Source organism: Staurois parvus, unplaced genomic scaffold (genome assembly GCF_062004578.1).
Source record: "Staurois parvus isolate SC_StPar_1 unplaced genomic scaffold, SC_StPar_1.0 ptg002868l, whole genome shotgun sequence".
In the NCBI taxonomy this organism is placed as follows: domain Eukaryota; kingdom Metazoa; phylum Chordata; class Amphibia; order Anura; family Ranidae; genus Staurois; species Staurois parvus.
In genome coordinates, this window is record NW_028320664.1 from 32,405 (window position 1) to 53,632 (window position 21,228).

General features: G+C 49.2%; 1 protein-coding gene across 1 annotated transcript in view; it reads right to left on the minus strand.

Annotated features, from left to right (window-relative positions):
* Window positions 1-7,457: 7,457 nt before the first annotated feature.
* The window catches only part of LOC149429001 (coiled-coil domain-containing protein 27-like), a 33,156-nt gene continuing 19,385 nt past the window's right edge, over window positions 7,458-21,228 (minus strand). Inside the window, exons 6-11 of the mRNA XM_089666842.1 lie at window positions 20,274-20,481; window positions 19,509-19,639; window positions 17,257-17,334; window positions 14,758-14,970; window positions 10,862-10,966; window positions 7,458-7,917 (exon numbers count right to left, since the gene is read on the minus strand). Of these exons, the coding sequence (XP_089522968.1) occupies window positions 7,789-7,917; window positions 10,862-10,966; window positions 14,758-14,970; window positions 17,257-17,334; window positions 19,509-19,639; window positions 20,274-20,481 (864 nt within the window). The 3' untranslated portion in view covers window positions 7,458-7,788. The remainder of the gene's footprint in view (window positions 7,918-10,861; window positions 10,967-14,757; window positions 14,971-17,256; window positions 17,335-19,508; window positions 19,640-20,273; window positions 20,482-21,228) is intronic.

Sequence of the window (21,228 nt, forward strand, 5' to 3'; positions counted from 1 at the left end):
CTGGCACTGAAAGGCAGCTCTGATGGGCCCTGATATGTGGCATTGATTTGCACTGATGGGTACTGGCAGGTGGCACTGCTAGGGATTCACTGATCATCAGTGCTCTAATGATCAGTGTAGATCTTCCCTCTGAGTAATGTCGATTACCGGCTCTCCTCTCCTCTGTCAGCGTGACAGCTCTTGAGGAGAGAAATGCCGATAATCTTCATTTCCTTTTTTACATGCGATCATCTGTGATTGGACACAGCTGATCACATGACTGAGCCGACGCCATCAGCTCTTTCCATTGATTGGTGATCCGCTGTGTCCCAGGGGGCGCCCATGCGTGGTTAGAGAGGGAGGACATCATATGACGTCCTCCTAGAACGAGAGAACCGCCTTGCGCCCGTCATTTCTTTATATGGCGGGAGGTGGTTAAAGGCATAAATACTGTACAGGGACGTGATTAAAAATTAATTCGTAAATACATTGAAAACCAATTAATCCGTTCCGGAGGTCAGAAAATCAGAAAAAAGTTAAAAAAAAGTCTTATCTGTTCAAAACTCTTTATAAAGTGCACTTTAAAGGCGTAAATACTGTCCAGGGACATGATAAAAAAATTTGTAAATGCCTTGAAAACCAATGAATCCGTTTGAAAAAAAAAAAAAACGAGGCGTTATTTTCAATAGATTTTCATTCGTAAACCAAAAATTACATTAACCGCTTGTAAACCGAGGTACGCCTGTATGTATATATATTTAAAAAGAGAAAAAAGAAAAGAAGGTGCTACTGCCCATCCGCCGCTCATCCCAGGGACTAGGCAGGTCGCGTGATCCACAGGTTTTTATCCAGAGGGAGGGAGGGAAGAAAGAGGGAAGAGAGAGGGGGGGGAGAGAGGGGGGAGAGAGGGAGAGTGGGGGAAGAGAGAGGGAGGGAGGGGGGAAGAGAGAGGAGAAGGGGAGAGAGAGGGAGGGAGGGGGGAAGAGAGAGGAGAAGGGGAGAGAGAGGGAGGGAGAGAGGGGGAAGGGGGAGAAAGAGAGAGGGAAGAGACTGAGAGGGAGGGGGAAGGGGGGAGGGGGAGAGAGAGGGAAGAGATAGTGAAGAGATAGGGGAGAGAGAGGAGGGAGGGAGGTAAGAGAGGAGAGAGATGGAAGAGAGAGGGAAGGGAGAGATATACAGGTGAAACTCAAAAAATGAGAATCTGGTGCATTCGTTGATTGATTTCAGTGCAGCAACTTAAAAGGTGAAACTAATATATGAGACTCATTCCATGCAAAGCAAGATAGTTCCAGCCGTGATTTGTCATCATTGTGATGATTATGGCTTACAGCTCATGAAAACCCCAAATCCACAATCTCAGAAAATGAGAATATTGTGAAAAGGTGGAATAATCTCGGCTCAAAGTGTCCCACTCTAATCAGCTCATTCAGCCATAACACCTGCAAAGGGTTCCTGAGCCTTTAAATGGTCTCTCAGTCTGGTTCAGTAGGAATCACAATCATGGGAAAGACTGCTGACCTGACACCATCACTGACACCCTCCATAAGGAGGGAAAGCCTCGGAAGGGAATGGCAAAAGAAGTTGGATGTTCCCAAAGTGCTGTATCAAAGCACATTAATAGAAAGTTATGTGGGAGGGAAAAGTGTGGAAGAAAAAGGTGCACAAGCAGCAGGGATGACCGCAGCCTGGAGAGGATTGTCAGGAAAAGGCCATTCAAAAGTGTTGGGGACTTTCACAAGGAGTGAACTGAGGCTGGAGTCAGTGCATCAAGAGCCACCACACACAGACGGATCCTGGACATGGGCTTCAAATGTCGTATTCCTCTTGTCAAGCCGCTCCTGAACAACAAACAACGTCAGAAGCGTCTTACCTGGGCTAAAGAAAAACAGACCTGGTCTGGTGCTCAGTGGTCCAAAGTCCTCTTTTCTGATGAGAGCAACTTTTGCATCTCATTTGGAAAACAAGGACCCCGAGTATGGGGGAAGAATGGAGAGGCCCAAGGACCCCGAGTATGGAGGAAGAATGGAGAGGCCCAAGGACCCCGAGTATGGAGGAAGAATGGAGAGGCCCAAGGGCCCTGAGTATGGAGGAAGAATGGAGAGGCACAAGGACCCGGAGTATGGAGGAAGAATGGAGAGGCCCAAGGACCCCGAGTATGGAGGAAGAATGGAGAGGCCCAAGGACCCCGATTATGAAGGAAGAATGGAGAGGCCCAAGGACCCCGAGTATGGAGGAAGAATGGAGAGGCCCAAGGACCCCGAGTATGGAGGAAGAATGGAGAGGCACAAGGACCCGGAGTATGGAGGAAGAATGGAGAGGCCCAAGGACCCCGAGCATGGAGGAAGAATGGAGAGGCACAAGGACCCTGAGTATGGAGGAAGAATGGAGAGCCCCAAGGACCCCGAGTATGGAGGAAGAATGGAGAGGCCCAAGGACCCCGAGTATGGAGGAAGAATGGAGAGGCCCAAGGACCCCGAGTATGGAGGAAGAATGGAGAGGCCCAAGGACCCCGAGTATGGAGGAAGAATGGAGAGGCACAAGGACCCCGAGTATGGAGGAAGAGTGGAGAGGCCCAAGGACCCCGAGTATGGAGGAAGAATGGAGAGGCACACACTGCAAGATGCTTGAAGTCCAGTGTGAAGTTTCCACAGTCTGTGTTGATTTGGGGAGCCATGTCATCTGCTGGTGTTGGTCCACTGTGCTTCATTAGGTCCAGGGTCACCGCAGCCGTCTACCAGGAGATTTTGGAGCACTTCATGCTTCCTTCCACAGACCAGCTTTATGGGGATGCTGACTTCATTTTCCAGCAGGACTTGGCTCCGCCCACACTGCCAAAAGCACCAAAACCTGGTTCAATGACCGTGGGATGACTGTGCTTGATTGGCCAGCAAACTCACCTGACCTGAACCCCATAGAGAATCTATGGGGCATTGCCAAGAGAAAGATGAGAGACATGAGACCCAACAATGCAGAAGAGCTGAAGGCCGCTATTGAAGCATCCTGGTCTTCCATAACACCTCAGCAGTGCCACAGGCTGATAGCTTCTATGCCACGCCGCATTGAGGCAGTAATTGCTGCAAAAGGGGCCCCAACCAAGTACTGAGTACATATGCAGCTTCTACTTTTCAGAGGTGCGATATTGTTCTATGTACAATCCGTGTTTTATTGATTGCATGGAATATTCTCATTTTCTGAGATTGTGGATTTGGGGTTTTCATGAGCTGTAAGCCATAATCATCACAATGATGACAAATCACGGCTGGAACTATCTTGCTTTGCATGGAATGAGTCTCATATATTAGTGTCACCTTTTAAGTTGCTGCACTGAAATAAATGAATGAATGAATGAATGAATGAATGCACTAGATTCTCATTGTTCCAGTTTCACCTGTATTTATAAATGCATTCCAAAAATGCAGATTAAATGTATTTTTAAAAATATTTTTCATATATTTTGTAATAAAAATGCAATTCAACATACAGTATATATATTTATTTATTGAAATATATTGAACATGGCCAAAATTGTAGTATTTCAAAAATATTTTTCTTCCATATGGGATATTATGGCAATTTTCTGGGATCAAATGTAGTAATCCATTTAGTTTGCCGAGTGAATTTTTGCCGAGGCGTGCATACCCCCCAAAAAATATTAAAATATAAAAAAAAAACTAAATCTTTATATACCATTTATTACAATTGTTATATATCGTGTGCCCTCACAGTGTATTTTTTTTCTCTAAAAATATTTTTATTATTATACAGGATTTATGGCGCCAACAGTGTGCTCAGCGCTGTACAATATAACGGGAGACAATACAGCAACAATACAGATCAATACAAGAGGGAGGGGCTGATCCTGGGAGCTTACAATCTAAGAGGGAGGGGCTGATCCTGGGAGTTTACAATCTAAGAGGGAGGGGCCTGATCCTGGAGTTTACAATCTAAGAGGGAGGGGCTGATCCTGGGAGTTTACAATCTAAGAGGGAGGGGCCTGATCCTCGGAGTTTACAATCTAAGAGGGAGGGGCTGATCCTGGGAATTTACAATCTAAGAGGGAGAGGCTGATCCTGGGAGTTTACAATCTAAGAGGGAGGGGCTGATCCTGGGAGTTTACAATCTAAGAGGGAGGGGCTGATCCTGGGAGCTTACAATCTAAGAGGGAGGGGCTGATCCTGGGAGTTTACAATCTAAGAGGGAGGGGCTGATCCTGGGAGCTTACAATCTAAGAGGGAGGGCCCTGATCCTGGGATCTTACAATCTAAGAGGGAGGGGCTGATCCTGGGAGTTTACAATCTAAGAGGGAGGGGCTGATCCTGGGAGTTTACAATCTAAGAGGGGGGCTGATCCTGGGAGTTTGCAATCTAAGAGGGAGGGGCTGATCCTGGGAGTTTACAATCTAAGAGGGAGGGGCCTGATCTTGGGAGTTTACAATCTAAGAGGGAGGGGCTGATCCTGGGAGTTTACAATCTAAGAGGGAGGGCCTGATTCTGGGAGCTTACAATCTAAGAGGGAGGGCCTGATCCTGGGAGTTTACAATCTAAGAGGGAGGGCCTGATCCCGGGAGCTTACAATCTAAGAGGGAGGGCCTGATCCCGGGAGCTTACAATCTAAGAGGGAGGGGCCTGATCCTGGGAGCTTACAATCTAAGAGGGAGGGCCTGATCCTGGGAGTTTACAATCTAAGAAGGAGGGGCTGATCCTGGGAGCTTACAATCTAAGAGGGAGGGCCCTGATCCTGGGAGCTTACAATCTAAGAGGGAGGGCCCTGATCCTGGGAGCTTACAATCTAAGAGGGAGGGGCTGATCCTGGGAGTTTACAATCTAAGAAGGAGGGGCTGATCCTGGGAGTTTACAATCTAGGAGGGAGGGCCCTGATCCTGGGAGTTTACAATCTAAGAGGGAGGGGCTGATCCTGGGAGTTTACAATCTAAGAGGGAGGGGCTGATCCTGGGAGTTTACAATCTAAGAAGGAGGGGCTGATCCTGGGAGCTTACAATCTAAGAGGGAGGGGCCTGATCCTGGGAGCTTACAATCTAAGAGACACGACATAAATGATTGCACCTGCCACCGTTTCATTCTCCGGGGTCACTGCTTTCACAAAATAATTGTTTGAGGGTTTAAAGCTAATTTCTAGCAAAAAAACGCAGATTTTCCTGTGTGAGGATTTTAGATATTAGTGACCCTGGGGAGCCCCGACCTCACTGACTGGATTTGGGGCTGAATTGGGCAGCTAATATAAGTTCAGAATGGGGGGGGGGTGACTACGCAGGATGGGCTCAGCATTTTATTTGATACAAATGTAGAAATTATGTAATATTGGGACGGCTTTCAGTGACCCTTCCAGGACCATCAACATCCATAAATGTTCAGCCAGGGCATGCTGGGATTTGTGGTACTACAACCAATCAAAAATGCCTGACTTCAGTGATTTACTACTAGCAATCTGACCCCACACCATTACAACAGGCTGTAGAAGAGTTCCGGCAATCCCTAGACAGGCTGTAGAAGAGTTCCGGCAATCCCTAGACAGGCTGTAGAAGAGTTCCGGCAATCCCTAGACAGGCTGTAGAAGAGTTCCGGCAATCCCTAGACAGGCTGTAGATGAGTTCCGGCAATCCCTAGACAGGCTGTAGAAGAGTTCCGGCGTTCTTTAGACAGGCTGTAGAAGAGTTCCGGCATTCCCTAGACAGGCTGTAGAAGAGTTCCGGCATTCCCCAGACAGGCTGTAGAAGAGTTCCGGCAATCCCTAGACAGGCTGTAGAAGAGTTCCGGCATTCCCTAGACAGGCTGTAGAAGAGTTCCGGAATTCCCTAGACAGGCTGTAGAAGAGTTCCGGCAATCCCTAGACAGGCTGTAGAAGAGTTCCGGCATTCCCTAGATGGGCTGTAGAAGAGTTCCGGCAATCCCCAGACAGGCTGTAGAAGAGTTCCGGCAATCCCTAGACAGGCTGTAGAAGAGTTCCGGCATTCCCTAGATGGGCTGTAGAAGAGTTCCGGCAATCCCTAGACAGGCTGTAGAAGAGTTCCGGCAATCCCTAGACAGGCTGTAGAAGAGTTCCGGCAATCCCCAGACAGGCTGTAGAAGAGTTCCGGCAATCCCTAGACAGGCTGTAGAAGAGTTCCGGCATTCCCTAGATGGGCTGTAGAAGAGTTCCGGCAATCCCCAGACAGGCTGTAGAAGAGTTCCGGCAATCCCCAGACAGGCTGTAGAAGAGTTCCGGCATTCTCTAGATGGGCTGTAGAAGAGTTCCGGCAATCCCCAGACAGGCTGTAGAAGAGTTCCGGCAATCCCCAGACAGGCTGTAGAAGAGTTCCGGCATTCCCTAGATGGGCTGTAGAAGAGTTCCGGCAATCCCCAGACAGGCTGTAGAAGAGTTCCGGCAATCCCTAGACAGGCTGTAGTAGAGTTCCGGCAATCCCTAGACAGGCTGTAGTAGAGTTCCGGCAATCCCTAGACAGGCTGTAGAAGAGTTCCGGCATTCCCTAGACAGGCTGTAGAAGAGGTCCGGCAATCCCTAGACAGGCTGTAGAAGAGTTCCGGCATTCCTTAGACAGGCTGTAGAAGAGTTCCGGCAATCCCTAGACAGGCTGTAGAAGAGTTCCGGCATTCCCTAGACAGGCTGTAGAAGAGTTCCGGAATTCCCTAGACAGGCTGTAGAAGAGTTCCGGCAATCCCTAGACAGGCTGTAGAAGAGTTCCGGCATTCCCTAGACAGGCTGTAGAAGAGTTCCGGCAATCCCCAGACAGGCTGTAGAAGAGTTCCGGAATTCCCTAGACAGGCTGTAGAAGAGTTCCGGCAATCCCTAGACAGGCTGTAGAAGAGTTCCGGCATTCCCTAGATGGGCTGTAGAAGAGTTCCGGCAATCCCCAGACAGGCTGTAGAAGAGTTCCGGCAATCCCCAGACAGGCTGTAGAAGAGTTCCGGCATTCCCTAGATGGGCTGTAGAAGAGTTCCGGCAATCCCCAGACAGGCTGTAGAAGAGTTCCGGCAATCCCCAGACAGGCTGTAGAAGAGTTCCGGCAATCCCTAGACAGGCTGTAGAAGAGTTCCGGAAATCCCCAGACAGGCTGTAGAAGAGTTCCGGCATTCCCTAGATGGGCTGTAGAAGAGTTCCGGCAATCCCCAGACAGGCTGTAGAAGAGTTCCGGCAATCCCTAGACAGGCTGTAGTAGAGTTCCGGCAATCCCTAGACAGGCTGTAGAAGAGTTCCAGCAATCCCTAGACAGGCTGTAGTAGAGTTCCGGCAATCCCTAGACAGGCTGTAGAAGAGTTCCAGCAATCCCTAGACAGGCTGTAGAAGAGTTCCGGCATTCCCTAGACAGGCTGTAGAAGAGGTCCGGCAATCCCTAGACAGGCTGTAGAAGAGTTCCGGCATTCCTTAGACGGGCTGTAGAAGAGTTCCGGCATTCCCTAGACAGGCTGTAGAAGAGTTCCGGCATTCCTTAGACGGGCTGTAGAAGAGTTCCGGCAATCCCTAGACAGGCTGTAGAAGAGTTCCGGCAATCCCCAGACAGGCTGTAGAAGAGTTCCGGCAATCCCTAGACAGGCTGTAGAAGAGTTCCGGCAATCCCTAGACACCAGCAATTTCATAAAACAAAATAAAGGTTTGACTTTTTTCTGTGCAGTTGGTAGCCCCTCAGTGGGCGTGTCTTGTTGCTCACGTTTTTTTTTAAATGTTTATAAAATAATAAAAACCATTTAAATACAAAAAAAAAATAAAGGAACGACCCGATTGGTTGCTGCAGCACAGGCACTTGTAGTGGGAGGGAGTGTCAGTCATGTGACCGCACGCCCCCGAGGAGGTCCTTCATTTCTTCCTGGTGGAGGAGGACGAATGTTTGACATTGAGGGGGGTCTCTGATTGGTGCAATGGAGGGACTTTGACTCCTTTGTGTTTGAGCTGCTGGTGAAAATCCGACCGCTCTGCGATTATCTTCTAGGGAAGAAAACAAACGTCTGGATGAATAGTCGCTTTATTCTGCCTCGCAGCCCAACCCCCATTACACGTTCCACTGCCTAACGCAATCAGGACTGGAATCTGAACATTAAGTCTGAAAGCTGAAGAGTAATCTGCTTATATTTTGCCTTCCCTGGACCCCCCTCCTGGTCCCCCCTCCTGGTCCCCCTCCCCCCACCAACACGCTAGTGAATTTGTAAAATAAAGGCTTTCTGTTTTCATTACATTCCTCATTATATATTCAATAATGTCATCACTGGGTCTCTGCCCTTCTCTATGCAAAGCAGGCAGATCATCAGGAGTACTGAGAACATCCCAGCACCCTGCCTCAGTACTCCTCTCATGAGCCCTCAGGCCTGATGCAAGAAGTGGGAGGAGTTATGCAAATACTAAAATGCTTTGATGGGTGTCAGTCTGGAGGGGTGGGCGTTCCTAAGCAGGCAACATTTGCATACAGGCCACCCTAGGTAACACCCACATTTGATACTGATTCTCCATGATTTAAAAGACTGAAATCCAATGAATGAAAGGGGCGGGGCCAGGGACTGTAAGGCTGGGGAATTAAGGGCTAGATGATGCTGGACGCCCTCCAGCCAGGAAATGAGGCGAAGCTCTATACGACTTGCTGCAGCTTCTAATGCACATTGTGAGCTCCCAGTGTGCAGTGACATCAGAGGAAGCCATTTAGTCCAGAGGAGGAGCCGGTACACCTGTGCAAGACTGAAGGGGAGGAGCTGGTACACCTGTGCAAGACTGAAGGGGAGGAGCAGGTACACCTGTGCCAGACTGAAGGGGAGGAGCCGGTACACCTGTGCAAGACTGAAGGGGAGGAGCTGGCACACCTGTGCAAGAATGAAGGGGAGGAGCCGATATACCTGTGCAAGACTGAAGGGGAGGAGCCGGGACACCTGTGCAAGACTGAAGGGGAGGAGCAGGTACACCTGTGCCAAACTGAAGGGGAGGAGCCGGTACACCTGTGCCAGACTGAAGGTGAGGAGCCGGTACACCTGTGCCAGACTGAAGGGGAGGAGCCGGTACACCTGTGCCAGACTGAAGGGGAGGAGCCGGTACACCTGTGCAAGACTGAAGGGGAGGAGCCGGTACACCTGTGCCAGACTGAAGGGGAGGAGCCGGCAACCTGTGCCAGACTGAAGGGGAGGAGCCGGTACTCCTGTGCAAGACTGAAGGGGAGGAGCTGGTACACCTGTGCAAGACTGAAGGGGAGGAGCTGGTACACCTGTGCCAGACTGAAGGGGAGGAGCCGGTACATCTGTGCAGGTCTGAAGGGGAGGAGCCAGTACACCTGTGCCGGACTGAAGGGGAGGAGCCGGTATATCTGTGCCAGACTGGAGGGGAGACCGGAGGGAGGATTTCGGATATAAGGATTGCATAGGCTTGATTGATATTTGGATAGAATTATTGACTTTGAATTCAAATTTTTCTTCTTAAATTTCCAGGTTTTGATTTGATGTTTCTACACGCTCGCCCTTCTATATTTTATTCATGGTATTCAATTTATAGATTTAAAAAAAAAAACAATTGTCTCATATATACTGTACTTCCCATATATACTTCTCATATATACGTCTCATATATACGTCTCATATATACGTCTCATATATACGTCTCATATATACGTCTCATATATACGTCTCATATATACGTCTCATATATACGTCTCATATATACGTCTCATATATACGTCTCATATATACGTCTCATATATACGTCTCATATATACGTCTCATATATACGTCTCATATATACTTCTCATATATACGTCTCATATATACGTCTCATACAGTATATACGTCTCATATATACGTCCCATATATACGTCCCATATATACGTCTCATATATACTTCTCATATATACTTCTCATATATACTTCTCATATATACGTCTCATATATACGTCTCATATACACGTCTCATATACACGTCTCATATACACGTCTCATATACACGTCTCATATACACGTCTCATATACACGTCTCATATACACGTCTCATATACACGTCTCATATATACGTCTCATATATACGTCTCATATATACTTCTCATATATACTTCTCATATATACGTCTCATATATACGTCTCATATATACGTCTCATATACACGTCTCATATACACGTCTCATATACACGTCTCATATACACGTCTCATATACACGTCTCATATATACGTCTCATATATACGTCTCATATATACGTCTCATATATACGTCTCATATATACTTCTCATATATACGTCTCATATATACGTCTCATATATATACTTCTCATATATACTTCTCATATATACGTCTCATATATACGTCTCATATATATACTTCTCATATATACTTCTCATATATACGTCTCATATATACGTCTCATATATATACTTCTCATATATACTTCTCATATATACGTCTCATATATATACTTCTCATATATACTTCTCATATATACGTCTCATATATACGTCTCATATATACGTCTCATATATACTTCCCATATATACGTCTCATATATACGTCTCATATATACGTCTCATATATACGTCTCATATATACGTCTCATATACACGTCTCATATATACTTCTCATATAGACGTCTCATATAGACGTCTCATATATACGTCTCATATATACGTCTCATATATACGTCTCATATATACGTCTCATATATACGTCTCATATATACTTCTCATATATACGTCTCTTATATATACGTCTCATATATACGTCTCATATATATACTTCTCATATATACTTCTCATATATACTTCTCATATATACGTCTCATATATACGTGTCTCATATATACTGTACATGTCTGGGGGTCAGTGGCTCACACTGCGGACTGACCAATCAGCTGTGAACTTCTATCAGAACACTGGAAGGTGATTGGCTGTTGTTGTACAGCAACGTACTTACCTGCATGGTTTCCAGGACCTCATTATCGGAGACCTCCACCTGCGGACCCTTGAACCCCGGGGCCGTGTAGGCGGCTTGTATTATTTTGCTGCGGAATCTCTCGAACTGCAACAAGAAGGCAGCGAATGACCAATCATCATACAATGCGTCTACATTATTGAGTCTCGTCATCCTTCTGCACTTTAATACGCAGCCCTGATGATGATGATCTCCACCCAAAATGGTTTTAGTGTTGGATTTGGGGGACCTGGGCCGGTCCTGTTGTTCCTTATCTGAGATTGTTTGTGAGTTCCCATCAATCTGATACAATCAGAGGAAAGAACAGGCAATGCCAAACTGACTCGGTCAATTATTTACTAAGTAGTGAAGTCAGGATCTGGAGGACAGGCCAGGATCAGGAGGACAGGCCAGGATCAGGACAGGCCAGGATCAGGAGGACAGACCAGGATCAGGAGAACAGGCCAGTATCAGGAGGACAGGCCAGGATCAGGAGGACAGGCCAGGATCAGGAGGACAGGCCAGGATCAGGAGGACAGGCCAGGAGCAGGAGGACAGGCCAGGATCAGGAGGACAGGCCAGGATCAGGAGGACAGGCCAGGATCAGGAGGACAGCCAAGCATCAGGACAGGCCAGGATCAGGAGGATAGGCCAGGATCAGGAGGACAGCCAAGCATCAGGACAGGCCAGGATCAGGAGGACAGGCCAGTATCAGGAGGACAGACCTGCATCAGGACAGGCCAGGATCAGGAGGACAGGCCAGGATCAGGAGGACAGACCAGTATCAGGAGGACAGACCTGCATCAGGACAGGCCAGGATCAGGAGGACAGGCCAGGATCAGGAGGACAGGCCAGGATCAGGAGGACAGACCAGTATCAGGAGGACAGACCAGTATCAGGAGGACAGACCTGCATCAGGACAGACCAGGATCAGGAGGACAGACCTGCATCAGGACAGGCTAGGATCAGGAGGACAGGCCAGGATCAGGGGACAGACCTGCATCAGGACAGGCCAGGATCAGGAGGACAGGATCAGGACAGGCCAGGATCAGGAGGACAGGCCAGGATCAGGAGGACAGACCTGCATCAGGACAGACCAGGATCAGGAGGACAGGCCAGGATCAAGAGGACAGGCCAGGATCAAGAGGACAGACCAGCATCGGCACAGGCCAGGATCAGGAGGACAGGCCAGGATCAAGAGGACAGGACAGGATCAAGAGGACAGGACAGGATCAGGAGGACAGACCAGGATCAAGATATAGCCTAGGATCAGGAGGACATGCCAGGATCAGGAGGACAGACCAGGATCAGGACAGGCCAGGATCAGGAGGACAGGCCAGGATCAGGAGGACAGACCAAGATCAGGACAGGCCAGGATCAGGAGGACAGGCCAGGATCAGGAGGACAGGCCGGGATCAGGAGGACAGGCCGGGATCAGGAGGACAGGCCGGGATCAGGAGGACAGGCCAGGATCAGGAGGACAGGCCAGGATCAGGAGGACAGGCCAGGATCAGGAGGACAGGCCAGGATCAGGACAGGCCAGGATCAGGAGGACAGACCAGGATCAGGAGAACAGGCCAGTATCAGGAGGACAGGCCAGGATCAGGAGGACAGGCCAGGATCAGGAGGACAGCCAAGCATCAGGAGGACAGGCCAGCATCAGGAGGACAGGCCAGGAGCAGGAGGACAGGCCAGGATCAGGAGGACAGGCCAGGATCAGGAGGACAGCCAAGCATCAGGATAGGCCAGGATCAGGAGGATAGGCCAGGATCAGGAGGACAGCCAAGCATCAGGACAGGCCAGGATCAGGAGGACAGGCCAGTATCAGGAGGACAGACCTGCATCAGGACAGGCCAGGATCAGGAGGACAGGCCAGGATCAGGAGGACAGACCAGTATCAGGAGGACAGACCTGCATCAGGACAGGCCAGGATCAGGAGGACAGGCCAGGATCAGGAGGACAGACCTGAATCAGGACAGGCTAGGATCAGGAGGACAGGCCAGGATCAGGAGGACAGACCTGCATCAGGACAGGCCAGGATCAGGAGGACAGGCCAGGATCAGGAGGACAGGCCAGGATCAGGAGGACAGACCAGTATCAGGAGGACAGACCTGCATCAGGACAGACCAGGATCAGGAGGACAGGCCAGGATCAGGAGGACAGGCCAGGATCAAGAGGACAGACCAGGATCAGGAGGACAGACCAGCATCGGCACAGGCCAGGATCAGGAGGACAGGCCAGGATCAAGAGGACAGGCCAGGATCAAGAGGACAGGACAGGATCAAGAGGACAGGACAGGATCAGGAGGACAGACCAGGATCAAGATATAGCCTAGGATCGGGAGGACATGCCAGGATCAGGAGGACAGACCAGGATCAGGACAGGCCAGGATCAGGAGGACAGGCCAGGATCAGGAGGACAGACCAAGATCAGGACAGGCCAGGATCAGGAGGACAGGCCAGGATCAGGAGGACAGGCCGGGATCAGGAGGACAGGCCGGGATCAGGAGGACAGGCCGGGATCAGGAGGACAGGCCAGGATCAGGACAGGCCAGGATCAGGACAGGCCAGGATCAGGAGGACAGGCCAGGATCAGGAGGACAGGCCAGGATCAGGACTGGCCAGGATTTGGCAAATTTGAACAATGCAGCTTCCATAGTTTTGTCCTGCCAGTTTTTTCTGTGTGTCTATTGCACCACCTAGTGGTCCTTATTTCCATTGCAGGCAGTCATTACTGGTTGGATGGGGTATCGGGAAGGGGGGGGGGGGGCAAACCTCCCAGGAAGTGACATCAGAAAAGTTTTAAAAGTTTGATCATCCCCAGTGATGTGACCGGCCTGAGGTGATACCCCAAGAGGAAACAAATCCTCTGACGTACGTTGTACCGGTTTATCTGCAGTCTTCTCTCCTCCACAGATGTTCAAAGTGCTGAATTTATGCCGCATTTCTACACTCAGCATCAGTGAGAATAAACATGGCCTTAGGGTTGGGTGTCAGTGGGAGGAATAGTGCCCCACCATTGGTGTCAGTGGGAGGAATAGTGCCCCATCGTTGGTATCAGTGGGAGGAATAGTGCCCCATCATTGGTGTCAGTGGGAGGAATAGTGCCCCGTCATTGGTGTCAGTGGGAGGAATAGTGTCCCATCATTGGTGTCAGTGGGAGGAATAGTGCCCCATCATTGGTGTCAGTGGGAGGAATAGTGCCCCATCATTGGTGTCAGTGGGAGGAATAATGCCCCATCATTGGTGTTAGTGGGAGGAATAGTGCCCCATCATTGGTGTCAGTGGGGGAATAGTGCCCCATCATTGGTGTCAGTGGGGAATAGTGCCCCATCATTGGTATCAGTGGGAGGAATAGTGCCCCATCATTGGTGTCAGTGGGAGGAATAGTGCCCCATCATTGGTGTCAGTGGGAGGAATAGTGCCCCATCATTGGTGTCAGTGGGAGGAATAGTGCCCATCATTGGTGTCAGTGGGAGGAATAGTGCCCCATCATTGGTGTCAGTGGGAGGAATAGTGCTCCATCATTGGTGTCAGTGGGAGGAATAGTGCCCCATCATTGGTGTCAGTGGGAGGAATAGTGCCCCATCATTGGTGTCAGTGGGAGGAATAGTGCCCCATCATAGGAGGCACTATTCCTCCCACTGACACCAATGATGGGGCACTATTCCTCCCACTGACACCAATGATGGGGCACTATTCCTCCCACTGACACCAATCACTGGGAGGAGAAGTACCGGAAGGGCCGGATATTGTCCAGCATAGGGCCACAGTTTGGGGCCCCCTGGCATAGTGAGTAGAAGGGGAAGGTGAGAGCAGACAGAACTCGGTGCTCTGGACTGAGGCAGACACACACTATGGACGGTTCTATGTGGTGGGGACACCGACCCTGCAGCTCACCCTGGATTGGACGGCCTCCAGGCTGACCCTGACATGCTGCTCGGATGTTGCCAGCTCCCCGGCTTTGCTCTCCATTTGGTTTCTCTCTCCTTCGTTTTTCCTCATCTGGATCTGGACCTCCAGGACCTCCCTCTGCAGCCTCTGAACGTCGCCCTTCAGCTCACCAATCAGATCGTTCCTCCGGCTCACCTCCGATTTCAGTTCAGATACCAGCTGGGGAGGACAGCAATATGGGGGAAAAAAAATGTTGACGGCTGCAAACTTACCCCAACCAATGTTCATACCCCCCTCCCCCTTCTGTGACCAAGCCCCCGGTGGGCGGGGCAAAATGCGTCAGCAGCAGCTGAGGCCATCTCATACGTCTCATTGGGCTGGTTAGAGTGGTGCCTGTTTATCTGTTACATTAGACCCCTCCCCCCCTCTCCCGCCATACTGAGCCCAGCCTGTCAGCGCCCTCTACCATGCAGTAGGTATCTAGGCGCGTCGCCGCAATGGTGACCTGAACTGTCACTGCCACTTTCCCCAATGGAAGTTGATCCCTTGCTGGAGGAGATTCTGCACAATGGCAGTTAGTTTTCTGCCACCACAGAATCTGACCTCACTTTCCTCTTCTGCAGGTAAAGCAATGCAGCTTGGTCAAGCCCCTCCCCCCCAGCCTGTGATTGGATGATAAATAAAAAACAAAATAATCATCCCTGTCCTGAGAGTGAGCCACAGTGAGGGATGGCCGCTCCCGCGTTAGGAAATCCATCCCCTTTGGGGTCCATTCACATAACGTCTCGTCACCAACAACCCCATCATTTGCCCAGTATGTGGTTTCCTGTGTTCATCGGCTCCCTCTAGTGGCCACAATGTGGTCTGGAAATACCAAATGATGAGCACTAGATGGAGCCGAGGCTCATAGGAAATACACGTATCGGGGGTTGTATGTGGGGGGGGGGGGGGGTGTGAATGACGAGACCCTGAAGTCTGATCCGTACATCACAGCGCAGCAACACAACACGCGTTATCACATACGTCCCGCATCCGCCGCAGAGGACACATCCAGCACACGCCCTGTGTAACCGCAGCAACACAACACGCGTTATCACATACGTCCCGCATCCGCCGCAGAGGACACTTCCAGCACACGCCCTGTGTAACCGCAGCAACACAACACGCGTTATCACATACGTCCCGCATCCGCCGCAGAGGACACATCCAGCACACGCCCTGTGTAACCGCAGCAACACAACACGCGTTATCACATACGTCCCGCATCCGCCGCAGAGGACACATCCAGCACACGCCCTGTGTAACCGCAGCAACACAACACGCGTTATCACATACGTCCCGCATCCGCCGCAGAGGAAACTTCCAGCACACGCCACACGTAACTGCAGCAACACAACCCGCGTTATCACATACGTCCCGAATCCGCCGCAGAGGACACGTCCAGCACACGCCCTGTGTAACCACAGCAACACAATACGTGTTATTACATACGTCCCGCATCCGCCGCAGAGGACACTTCTAGCACACGCCCCGCGTAACCGCAGCAACACAACCCGCGTTATCACATACGTCCCGCATCCGCCGCAGAGGACACGTCCAGCACACACCACACGTAACCGCAGCAACACAACCCGCGTTATCACATACGTCCCGCATCTGCCGCAGAGGACACGTCCAGCACACACCACACGTAACCGCAGCAACACAACACGCGTTATCACATACGTCCCGCATCTGCCGCAGAGGACACGTCCAGCACACGCCCCGTGTAACCACAGCAACACAACACTCGTTATCACATACATCACGCATCCGCCGCAGAGGACACTTCCAGCACACGCCCTGTGTAACCGCAGCAACACAACACGCGTTATCACATACGTCCCACATCCGCCGCAGAGGACACGTCCAGCACATGCCTCATGTAACCGCAGCAACACAACATGCGTTATCACATATGTCCCGCATCCACCGCAGAGGACACTTCTAGCACACGCCCCGTGTAACCACAGCAACACAACACGCGTTATCACATACGTCCCGCATCCGCCGCAGAGGACACTTCCAGCACACGCCCTGTGTAACCGCAGCAACAGAACACGCGTTATCACATGCATCCCGCATCCGCCGCAGAGGAAACCTCCAGCACACGCCCTGTGTAACCACAGCAACAGAACACGCGTTATCACATGCATCCCGCATCCGCCGCAGAGGAAACCTCCAGCACACGCCCCGTGTAACCGCAGCAACAGGTGGGCGGGGCTGAGAACTTTAAGGATTTATCGCATTATATATATTTTTATTTTTTTATGGTTGAACTGGGCGGACTTTTGTCTTTTTTCAGCCAGACTAACTATGTAACTATGTAACACTGTAGCGATGTAACAATGTAACAATACTATATAACTATGTAACGATATGACTATGTAACAATGTAACTATATTGGCTGCCATAGTCAGGAACACTGAAATGAACATAAAAGGAAGATTTCTCGGACAGCTCACCTCTCTCAGGTTATAATTCTCTTTCTCCATCGCCGCCATCATCTCTTCGTGTTTCCTGTCCTCCCGCACGCTGGAAAACTTCAAACATCAATATTCACATTAATACCATACAGCTCTGTGCTCCGTACCCGCCCAGCGACCTGCCATTCTGTTCAGCAAGGTTTGTGATACATAACAGCTTCCTGTGTCCCCCCGCCCCCTGTCATCTTCATCCTGCTCAGTATATAATGGATCAGCAACACCTACAGTGGGAGGGTCTTCCATGTGCTCCACCCTAACTCCTCCCCATCCAGCTCCCAGTGCCTGAAATACACTATATTGCCCCCAGTATCAGTCGCCCGCCCTTTCCACACGACCTTTAATGGCCTCCCAGTCTTGGTCCGTAGGGTTCAATATTGAGTTGGCCCCGCCCTTTCCACACACATGACCTTTAATGGCCTCCCAGTCTTGGTCCGTAGGGTTCAATATTGAGTTGGCCCCGCCCTTTCCACGCACATGACCTTTAATGGCCCCCAGTCTTAGTCCGTAGGGTTCAATATTGAGTTGGCCCCGCCCTTTCCACGCACATGACCTTTAATGGCCCCCCAGTCTTAGTCCGTAGGGTTCAATATTGAGTTGGCCCCGCCCTTTCCACGCACATGACCTTTAATGGCCCCCAGTCTTAGTCCGTAGGGTTCAATATTGAGTTGGCCCCGCCCTTTCCACGCACATGACCTTTAATGGCCCCCAGTCTTGGTCCGTAGGGTTCAATATTGAGTTGGCCCCGCCCTTTGCAGCTATAACAGCTTCAACTCATCTGGGAAGGCCGTCCACAAGGTTTAGGAGGGTGTCTATGGGAAGGTTGGACCATTCTTCCAGAAGCACATTTGTCAGGTCAGGCACTGATGTCGGGGGAGGAGGCCTGGCTCGCAGTCTCCGCTCTAATTCATCCCAAAGGTGTTCTATGGGGTTGAGGTCAGGACTCTGTGCAGGACAGTCAAGTTCCTCCACCCCAAACTGGCTCCTCCATGTCTTTATGGACCTTGCTTTGTGCACTGGTGGGCAGTCATGTTGGAACAGGAAGGGGCCGTCTCCAAACTCCTCCCACAAAGTTGGGAGCATGAAATTGTCCAAAATGTCGCCTTAAGAGTTCCCTTCACTGGAACTAGGGGGCCAAGCCCAACCCCTGAGGAACACCCCCCACCACCATAATCCCCCCTCCACCAAACTTTACACTTGGCACAATGCAGTCAGGCAAGTACCGTTCTCCTGACAACCGCCAAACCCAGACACCTCCATCGGATTGCCAGACAGAGAAGCGTGATTGGTCACTCCAGAGAACACGCCTCCTCTGCTCTAGAGTCCAGTGGCGGCATGCTTTACACCACGGCATCCGACGCTTTGCATTGCACTTGGTGATGGAAGGCTTGGATGCAGCTGCTCGGCCATGGAAACCCATTCCATGAAGCTCTCTACGCACTGTTGTTGGGCTCATCTGAAGGCCACACCAAGTTTGGAGGTCTTTAGCTATTGACTCTGCAGACAGTTGGCGACTTCTGCGCACTGTGCGCTTCAGCATGCGCTGACCCCGCCCTGTCATGTGACGTGGCCTACCACTTGGTGGCTGAGTGGCTGTTGTTCCCAGTTGCTTCCACTTTGTTATAATCCCACTAACAGTTTTATTTATTTATTTATTTCAGGTACTTATATAGCTCCATCAATGTACTTTACATATATATTGTATATTCACATCAGGCCCCGCCCCCAAGAAGCGTACAATCTAAGGTCCCTAACTTACATTCATACATACACATATTAGGGCCAATTTAGACAGGAGCCAATTAACCTCCCAGCATGTCTTTGTAGTGTGGGAGGAAACCGGAGTACCAGGAGGAAACCTACGCAAGCACAGGGAGAACATGCAAACTCCAGGCAGGTGGTGCTGTGGTTGGGATTCAAACCAGTGACCCGAGTACTTCCAGGCAGAAATGCTAACCATTTAGCCACTGAGCTGCCATAGTTGAGCGTGGAATATTTAGTAGCCAGGAAATGTCACGGATGGACTTATTGCCCAGGGGGCCACCTATCACGGGACCACGCTTGGAGTCACTGAGCTCCTGAGAGCGACCCATTCTTTCACCATAATATGGAGGGGATTGGAAAACCTGAATCACATGATATGGAGGGGATTGGAACATGGTCACGTGGCAGAACAGGTCACGTGACAGAACAGATCACGTGACAGAAGAGATCACAGCGCCCCCGCTCTGTACCTTGGTGGACATGGCATGCAGCTGCGCTCCTCTCTCTATCAGCTCTCTCTGTAAATCTTCGTTCTCAGACTCGGATTTTCGGAGTTTGGATTGCTGGGAGGAGATTGTTCTCTGAAGAGAGGATATGACACCTGCGGAGATCAAGGAGACGGCATTATTGTTCCTGTGTGTGGTCACTTCTCCGTCTGAGCGTGACATAAACCCCCCCTGGTGGCCAGAGCCGGGAGTGGTGGCGGGCAAATCTCACTTCTGTGTGACGTCATAAAAGGGTCAGGAGCTTCTCCCCCCACAATTCTCCCAGGTAGGGCAGCCCATAGATGTGAACCGAGGGCAGGTCCTCATTCACACTTGTGGTTAGGGGGCACCAAAAAGGTGTGGTTGAGCCACATTTTTAGCACCCCCCCCCAACCATCCCGGTTTAAGTTGCAAAGATGGTGGAGGAAGGGGGGGAGGGGGTACATAAAATCTCCCTGCTCTCCCATTCAGCAGGCACTACCTCCCACTGAGCTCCACCCTTCAACTGAATCTCGGCACCTCGCAACCGTCCCACCACTGCATGCAAGGCACAGGGTTGCAGGGCGCCGATGTGGGGTTTAACATAGGCGGTGGAGAGGAGATATCACAGATCGCTCTTCATAGGGCAACACTACAACCAGTGTCAACGAGGCCTTGCTCCGCCCAGAATACAAAAAAAATTGGCTTTAGATTTACTTTGCTTTTTTTTTCTGATGTTTTACAAATATTTTATATGTTGCTTTACTGCACCTTGTGAGATGTTATAATCCTTTCTGGTGACCTCTAATTCCTCCTGAAGTCTCCGTACTTCCGGATCTTCTTCTTTGTATTCCTCCACAGATCCAAAATCGTCCTCCTGCTCCTCGGCTGTATCCGTGCGATCCGCAGTCTGATCCGAACATCTCTGCCCTCCATCGATCGTCTGTGCCGGACTCTCAGCCTCAGCCTCAGCTAGCATCTGCGGATTATTATTATTATTGAGATTATGATATTATTACTTTTTATCAGTAGAGATAACATATTATTATTATTATTATTATTGAGATCATTGAGATTGTTATTATTACTGAAATTATGATATTACTGTTTTTATCAGTAGAGGTAACATATTGTTATTATTATTATTGAGATTATTATTATTATTATTATTATTGTTATTATTATTGAAATTATTATTGTTATTATTATTGTTGTTATTGTTGTTATTATTATTGTTGTTATTGTTATTATTATTGAGATTATTATTGAGATTATTATTATTATTTAGATTATTATTATTATTGTTGTTATTATTATTATTATTATTATTGTTATTAATGAGATTATTGTTATTATTATTATTGAGATTATTATTATTAATGATATTATTTTTTATCAGTAGAGATAACATTATATTATTATTATTATTGTTATTATTATTGAGATTATTATTATTATTATTGAGATTATTATTGAGATTATTATTGTTATTATTGAGATTATTGTTATTATTATTATTATTGTTGTTATTGTTATTGTTATTATTATTGAGATTATGATATTATTACTTTTTATCAGTAGAGATAACATTAGGATATTATTTTTTTTATTGTTATTATTATTAAGATTATGAAATTCTTTTTTTTATCAGTAGAGATAATATATGATATTATTATTACTGAGGGCTCAGTGGGGGAGGAAGGCTCAGGCAGCAGCCGAGACGAAG